Source organism: Orycteropus afer, unplaced genomic scaffold (genome assembly GCF_000298275.1).
Source record: "Orycteropus afer afer isolate SDZICR_OR568_19922 unplaced genomic scaffold, OryAfe1.0 scaffold00311, whole genome shotgun sequence".
NCBI lineage: Eukaryota > Metazoa > Chordata > Mammalia > Tubulidentata > Orycteropodidae > Orycteropus > Orycteropus afer.
Window position 1 is genome coordinate 1,559,207 of NW_006921898.1, and position 8,322 is coordinate 1,567,528.

Sequence of the window (8,322 nt, forward strand, 5' to 3'; positions counted from 1 at the left end):
CCACGTTTTTCTTCATATAGTCCAGCTTCTCGGATTATTTGCTCAGCATATAGATTGAATAAGTGTGGAGAAAGAATACAACCCTGACGCACTCCCATAAGTAGCCCTAAATCTTGTTTTTAGAGATTCCAAGTGCAGCAGTAGCCTTGTTTGTTTCATAGTGTCTGGAACACTACTCAAGAGGTACAGTGTTCTGTAGATATCACCAGAGTCAACCACCCTCTACCTAAGTGTAGACACTTAAGAGAGACAGCCTCAGTTGCCTTTTTCATTTTCCTGAAGAGCAAAAGAAAGGAAAGAAAGAATTTACTACCCAAGCCAGGTAGTAAGTGCAACAGTCCAAGGACACAGACACTCAGGGCAAAAACTAAGTCAGTCACAGATAGCCCAGTGTCACAAGCCTCTGCTGTCCTCATTCAGTCTCTGGATGGTTCCAGAGCCTGAAGCAAATACTGTCACCACCAGCTTCAAACACGGGAACTAGACAGAAAGACTTGAGATAGGCTGGTTCACCTACCTCTGTGATTCCTCTACCTGGCAGGAGCCTATACAGATAAGAAAGAGCTGGAGGTCCTCATGGTCCATACCTGTTGCTGGAGCAGCACCTTTTCAAGGTATGCTGCCTTTTCTTTCCTAGATACCACACCATGACTTGGGGCTACGGAGAGGTGGCAGTTCCAAGCCTCTGTCACAGGCCTCCGGGTGCCATCAAGGCACAGCAACTCAAAGTCCTCCAGCTTCAGATCTTTAGCCCATGCTTCAGAGTTCTTTCCTGAGGGAGAAAATGAAGGTGTCCAGCTTAGACAAGAGGTTATTTCTGGCTGGATGTAACCAATCCATTGCCTGTCAAAATGCACACACTGAGGTCAGGATGATATGAAAGGAAAGAGAACATGGCTTTGTTCTGCATAAACTATGCAAACTTCAAATATATCAAAATTTGATGGTAAATCTGCATTTCAGTTTATGGTGATAGAAAAATCATGTTGATTAAGGGTCAGGGTTACACAGGTAATTAAAGTAATTGCTGTCAATAAATTGTATACCTGTAAAGATTTGAATTGGCAAAAGTGTGATAGATATATTTACAACAACACACAAAAATGGACAGCTACTGAGGCTTCTTATGTACAACCAAACACCTCATTGGATTTGGCTTCTTAGTTTGGAGGATAAGGGTTATGGTTTCATGGGCCATCACTGCAAATAGGTCTAATATCATGTTTAGTGCTTCTGTTCTACCTCTATCTCATTGTGTAGTGTCTGAGCTCTTAAAAGCTTGCAAGCAGCCATCCAAAGTACTGCAATTGGTCTCTATTTATCTGGAGCAACAGAGAAAAAAGGAGTCAGGAATAGAAAGAAGAAATGGAATGTGTAGCCAATTGCCTCCACGAACAACTGCCTTCTTTGCCATAAGACCACAAGAAATGGATGGTCCCTGGCTACCATTACTGGACATTTTGATAAAAGATTCTGTAGATGAATCCTGATCAAAAGGAAGATGTTGAATTCAAAATTCTCATGGAATCCAGATTTTCTGGAGCCATAGAACCTGGAAGAACCCCTGAAACTATTGTTCTGAGATAATCTGCAAGCCTTAAACCAAATATATACCTAGAAGTCTTCTTAAAATTAAATAATAGTTTAGCTTAACTAGTAATTAATGTCTGCCTTGAGCATTGTGCTCTTTTAAGAATTGTGTATGTGGGATCAAATTGACAACAGCAACTTGAAAGGTTAGATAGGACACTAAAGGGGCAGTGAGTTTATATTAACTGGGAAGAAACAACTCAGAAAAGGAGGGTGAGAATGATTACACAGCTTGAAGAATGTAATCAGTATCACTGAATTGTACGTGTAGAGGCTGTTGAATGGGTATATGTTGTACTGTGTAGATTCGCAACAACAAAACATAAAATAAAGTTTTTTTAAAAAATCAGTGGTATATCCATATAATAGAACATTATTTGGCAATAAAAAAGAGCGAAATACCACCACATGCTACAACATGGATGAACCTTAAAAACATGCTAAATGCAAGAAGCTGGACACAAAGGCCATATATTGTATGATTCCATTTATCTGAAATGTCCAGAACAGGCAAATCTATGAGGACAAAGGTAATGACTGTCTGGGCTAGGGAATGGAGGGTGACTGTCAATAGGTCTTTTGGGGGGGATGAGAGTGTTCTAAATTTGGATCTGTGAATGTGCTGGAAGCCATTAAATTGTATCCTTTGAAGGAGTAAATTTTATGGCATGTGAATTGTATCTCAATAAACCTGTTAATTTCTTTTTAAAAAAAAAAAAAAAAAAAAAGAATGATTTAATGCCTTTCCAAATCCTCCATCTATGTCATATTTTCCTGTGAGTTCCAGAAAAAGAATAGTTGGTTTATGTTCAAGAGGAAACTTTTTTCTCTTTCCTTTTTGTATTCAAATACTCTTAATGCAACCAGAGAAAGGATAGGAACTTCTAGGGGTTTATCAATTATATTTAGTCAATTCCAATAAAATATAATTTTAGCACACCAGAAAACCCTAAACATAAATTTGACATCAATCTGATCTTTGCATATTATTTTGAAAACCACACCAGTGTTCTAGATCTTAGGTTTAGTGGTTCATAAATTCTAAATGTAATTATATGCATGTCTAAGTGTGTGCAAATAAAAGTTCATGGTTAAGTCCCTGCTTGTCTTACTGCAACTCCCCTTTAAAAGACACTTCATCCATTTTCTTGACTTTGATACTGAGATCATTCCAAATTTACACATTTTGCCTTAATCCTTCTCCCAAGAGACATGAGCTCATGAGGCAAGAGGCAGGAGGGATGAGGTGCTGTGACAATAGGTATCTTTAAAGGTTGGAGGCAGAAAGTTGAGGTTGTTTTTTCTTGAGGAATAAAACGACAAATCATTTGCCAAGGATGAGAGGTGGGAGGCTGAGAAGAGAGGTACAATTTGGAAGGCAGCAAACAGCCAAAAAGTCATTGATCTTGTAATTATTTTTTTATCTACAGAGCAAAAGACAAAGTAATTGTTCAATCATTGGGTAGTAGACTATCTTCCATCATCTGTACCTATTTGTCTCCACTAACTACCAAAGAATTGTGATGCTGGTAAAGAACACTGAAAGTACCATGGACTGCCAGAAGAGACCAACAAATCTGTCCGGAAGAAGTGCAGGTTGAATGCTCCTTAGGAGCAAAAATGGCCAGACTTAGTGTCACCTACTTTGGTCATATTGTCAGAAGGGACCATTCCCTGGAGAAGGTTATCATGCTTGTAAAGTAGAGGGTCAGCAAAAAAAAGGGAAGACCTCCTCAACAAGATGGATTGGAAGAGTGGCTGCCACAATGGGCTCAAACACAGCAAGGATTGTGAAGGTGATGCAGGACCGAGCAGGGTTGCATTCTATGGGCATAGGGTTGCTATGAATGGAGCCAACTAGATGGCACCTAACAACAACTCCCAAAGAGTTTCCAGACCAAAGCTCACATGTGGCTGAATGAAGGCTCCTGGCTCCTTTTTGAAAAAGAGAAACTTTATTTGTAGATGTTCAGTTTTAGTAGCATCCATGCTCAGTTTTCAATAGGTATGCACGATCTGGGGCAGACAGAGTGTGTTTCTGTGGCTGTTGACTAGACAAAGCCAGGGAGACACTTGCTACTACTGAATATGGTTAGTGTCTTTGTGTGTGTGTGTGTGAGAGAGAGAGAGAGTGTGTGTGTGTGTGCATGTGAATTTGGTTTAAAAATCAATGTGATTTACCATGTTACCATGTTGTCTACCAAAGCAAAGAATTTTTTAACTTAATCAAAACCCTGGAAAAGTTTATAATACCTTTTCAATTACAAATCTGAATACCAGGACGTATTGTGATACCAAAGACTCTGTTCTGAAGGAGAAATGAAAACAACTTTACATACCATTAGTGTTCTCCAAGACAGTGATGTCTTTCACAAATGCAACTTCTCCAGCCTTCTCAGCCAGGCACCTAAAATGTTCCAGAAAATAAACACATCAGCCAGAGAAGAGAAGATTAGAGTTTTCATAAATATTTGCAGTATACATCCCCAAAACTAAAAAAAGGGGGGATGGAAGTAAACATGTAAAAGATAAAGGCAAATATTTCCAGGAACTTCTAGTTTAAAATGGCAGGTGGAACACATAGGTGTATACTCTCTGTTTCTAAAATCCCAATACAATAACAGCAATGACTTAAAAAAAAAAAACAGCCATAGCCTATTAAAGACAGAAAGAATGGAGAAGAGATAATAACGATAACATTTAGAATGACCTAGCAGAGCAAAGAAAGCTGTAAAGCTAAGTTAGAAGTGGGGAAAACCCAGAAGAAAGCTGATGTGCACTGTGGAATCCCAGAAAGGCTAAAGCAATTAGAGATACTACGTACTACTGAAAGTAGCTAAGAACACAAGAATTAAATAAAGCCTATATAAGATTCAGTTTAAGTACCCTCATACCCCATGCAGCTGGGAAGTTGCTTCTCCCTGACCCTGGCAGAAGAATGAAGGTTTGCCCACCGAGAAGTTTGAACCTGAGCTCTGGTGGCATAGTGCCTAAGGCATTTGACTGCTAACCAGAAGCTTGGAAGTTCAAACCCACCAGCCACTCCTCAGAAGGAAGATTGCGCAATCTACTTCCATAGAGATATTGCCTCAGAAAACCAAGGAGGGGTCGCTAAGAGTCGAATTGACTCAATGGCAGTGAGTTTGTTCTTTTGGTTTAGTGGTATAAGAAGCCCTGGTAGGGCAGTGCCTAAGGCATCTGACTGCTAACCAGGAAGCTGGTGGTTCAAACCCACCAGCCACTCCATGGAAGGAAGACTGGGCAATCTACCTTTGTAAAGATTTACTACCTCGGAAACCTAACGGGGGTTGCTATGAGTTGGAATCGACTCAATGACAGGGGGCTTTGTTTTTTGTTTTTGTTTTTGTTTTTTTTTTTTTTTGGTTAGTGGTATATATATTCTTGGAGTATGGAGGAAAAGACATAGGGGAGGATTCACTTTACTCCCTTCAAACCCCTAAATATACTCCTGGAAGGAACACGTGGATAAATGGAATTGTAAAATGGGACTGTGGATCAAAAAAACAAAAAAGCAAACTCACTGCCGTCAAGTCAGATCCAACTCATAGCTACCCCTCCTTGGGTTTCCAAGGCAGTATCACGACAGATAGTAGATTGTCCAATCTTCTTTCCGAGGAGTGGCTGGTGGGTTTGAACTGCCAGCCTTCTGGTTAGCAGTCAAATGCCTTAGGCATTAAGCCACCAGAGATCCCAGGATTGTGGATAGTTACTATAAATCACTAAGTGGTTATCACTGGTGAATTAAAAAAATTTTTTATTTTTTCATTTAATTATTGAGGAAAAACATTGTAATACTGCTTCCTCTTTGCCAATTCTAAGGCCAAAACAAAAGTGAAAATGTAGGAAGTAAAGATGGCCTGGGAAGAGAGGGTGGCTATAGAAAGAAAATGTTCCCCATAAAAGTAAACTGTAGAAAGGACTTGAGATCCCTCACTCTCTATTCACTTGATGTTCAAGATGAGATGCTGAGGCCCACTGAGGTGGACTTTGGCTCAAGGTCGCAGAGAGGCAGAACTGAGGTCAGACAGACCATGACAGTTTCCACTCAGTGGTGGTGAGTCTGGTGGAGGGAGCCCTCACCATACCACCTGTTAGCTCTGGCCCACCCCTGGCTCTGCTGGACAGGTCATGTCTGCCCCTTAGAAATGCAGTGTCAAGATGGTGGTGGACAAGACACATTCTGATGCAGATGGGTTGCACACGCACCTGAAAGCCCCCGTGTAGCCGTAGTATCTCTCCTTGCTATTGGACACACATTTGTTCTGGCCCTTCTCATCACCGATACACAGAGCACAGAGATTGGATGTGGGATCAGCCCCAGGGGCACAGCTTTGACGAAAGAATTCACCTGTACAGAAGGAACATGAGATGTCAGCTCTTCTATGTGAACAACATGAGCAGCCTTTACTTAACAGATGATGGAGGTGAGGTGGGCATGCAGTGTGTGGCAGAGAATAAGGGCCCTACAAGCAAGCAGGTTGAGACAAAACCCTTGAAGTCTTACCAGGGTTCCTTTACAGTGTGAAGTAGAGTCAGTTCTGATTAGAAATAGAAGTCAATCTTAAGGCAGGCAGGTGCCTTTTCAAAAAAAAAAGGTCCATGAGGAATTTAGATCTGAAGCTCCAAGAGCTTAAAAATAATTTTTTTTTCCTACTTCTTAGTAGCTGCATTCAGTCTTAGGTTTACAGAGAACCAAACCCAAAAACCAAACTCACTGTCATCAAGTCAATTCTGACTCATAGTGACCCCATGTTACAGAGTAAATTTGCTCCATAAGGTTTTCTTGGTTTTATGGAAGCAGATCTCCAGGTCTTTCTTCACTGTGCAAATCATTTGCACCACTCAAAGACCTTTCAGGGTGCAGAGAAATAGGCTGGTATTTCAGTTTTTTATCCTGAGGTGAACAAATGGGCGGTAGGAAGTGATGTGCACCCAAGACTCCAGGAGAACTTGCCTTCAGGTCACTATTAATCTGTGAATTCCCCACTCCACCTTCCCTTCCCTGAATTACAAATGTACCCTGAGTGCTCAGAGGTTCACAGCATGGCTGTATCTATTTCCTAGGATGGTTCCCCCTCAGCCCCCTCTGGGACTCCTTACCAAAGTTGCAGGAACCCGTCTGGTTGAAGAGCAGGCCCATGGGGATGTTCCAGCCCGCGGTCCTGCCCACAGCAGTGTGGCAGGACTTCCTGCCCCTCAGAGTGTTCCAGGTGAGGTCGGCATCTGCTTTCCTAACGACCGCCACGGCAAGATACCCTTGCACAACAGATGACAGAAGAGCAAGTCTTAGAGGTCTCAAGTGTAGCTGTCTGCAGCCCAGGCCAGCACAGGCCAGGAAGCATCACCGGGGCTGATTCCCTCACATAACTGGCCACTGTCAGGCACATTTAACAAGCTTAAACTGCTGCCCTATGTGGAGGTGAGATTGAAGTGAGCTAGGTAATAAAATAATAAAGACTAGCTGATCCTCTGAGTGCTGGAGACTGTCCTTGACCAGCTACACAATGTCCCTCAGCTATAAACCAGCTCTTCACCTTCAGATGTGGGCTAATGACACATCTGGGCTACAACTAACACTGAATGAGAGTGCCCCCTATTGTGCATAAATCACCAATTGCATGTGCACAGGCAAGGAAACTGACAGCCACCAAACTAGCTGCTGTGCAGATGGGGGGAGGGAGGATGTCTCCAAGAACCATCCCTGTGCTGGTCAAAGTCAGCCTCACACCATGGGAGGGTTAATGAGGGTGCCATCCTTGTCCTGATAAAGTGCACCTAACAGACTTCCGCCGAGTAAGTGCAGACGCTCTCCCAAAGGTGAGCAAGCACTGCCTCTGGCAGGCAGGCTGGCGTGGCACACAAAGTACTGGATTTGGCACAGGAGACCCTGAGTCAAGGCCAGATCTGTCACAGGATTATCTATAGCTGTGAGTGAAATTCTACACACTTCAGGACTCTGAGGTACTTTTTGCTCATCTGTATAATGTGAGGGTGTTAACACTCCTCCTTCCGTGTAGCCAGACACAAAAAAGAAATACGTGAAAGTTCTCTGCCAAGTGCGAAGGTTGATATAGACCTTTATTATAACGATTCTCCTATGAATCATTTGCGTCTTCAAAAGTGCTCATGGCTTCTGCGGCTGCGTCTCTTTCTGTGGGCTCTTTAAAGCCCCCCACACACACACACACCACCTCCTGCAGCTACAAGGATTTACTCTTGGTCCTGAAAGTGGCCAGTGTCAACTCACCTTCTGTTGGTCTATTCACACAATCAGAGTTATCATTTCTTTGGGATCCTGAAGAACAAAGATGAGCAAAATGTCACTAAACACTCCCATTTACTGAGAAATCACAAAGCTTTTAAATTTCAACAATGCAGAATCAAATCTGAGGAGACTAAGGCCCAACAGTGGAATGCAAGAGAAATGTGTGTGTGTTCATCAAAAGGTACCCACAGGGCTGTTCATAGCAGTGTTATCCACAATCACCATTGTGATGGATTCAGTTGTGTCCCTCAAAATATGGGTTGTAGGAGGCGGGGCAAGATGGCGGACTAGGCAGAAGGATTGCACACACCCTCTTCAACAAAGAAAAGGGAAACCAATAAATACAGACACAGAAGATAATTTTGGACCCCTGAGCCTTGAAGGAAAGGATGCAGATTTGGACTAAACCCCAACTAGCAGAAGAATTTGTGTGAAAATACCAAAAA

General features: G+C 42.3%; 1 protein-coding gene across 1 annotated transcript in view; it reads right to left on the reverse strand.

Annotated features, from left to right (window-relative positions):
• LTF (lactotransferrin) overlaps positions 1-8,322 on the reverse strand; it is a 43,133-nt gene that overhangs the window by 2,219 nt on the left and 32,592 nt on the right. Inside the window, exons 11-15 of the mRNA XM_042782423.1 lie at positions 7,859-7,906; positions 6,712-6,867; positions 5,818-5,959; positions 3,930-3,997; positions 595-772 (exon numbers count right to left, since the gene is read on the reverse strand). Of these exons, the coding sequence (XP_042638357.1) occupies positions 595-772; positions 3,930-3,997; positions 5,818-5,959; positions 6,712-6,867; positions 7,859-7,906 (592 nt within the window). The remainder of the gene's footprint in view (positions 1-594; positions 773-3,929; positions 3,998-5,817; positions 5,960-6,711; positions 6,868-7,858; positions 7,907-8,322) is intronic.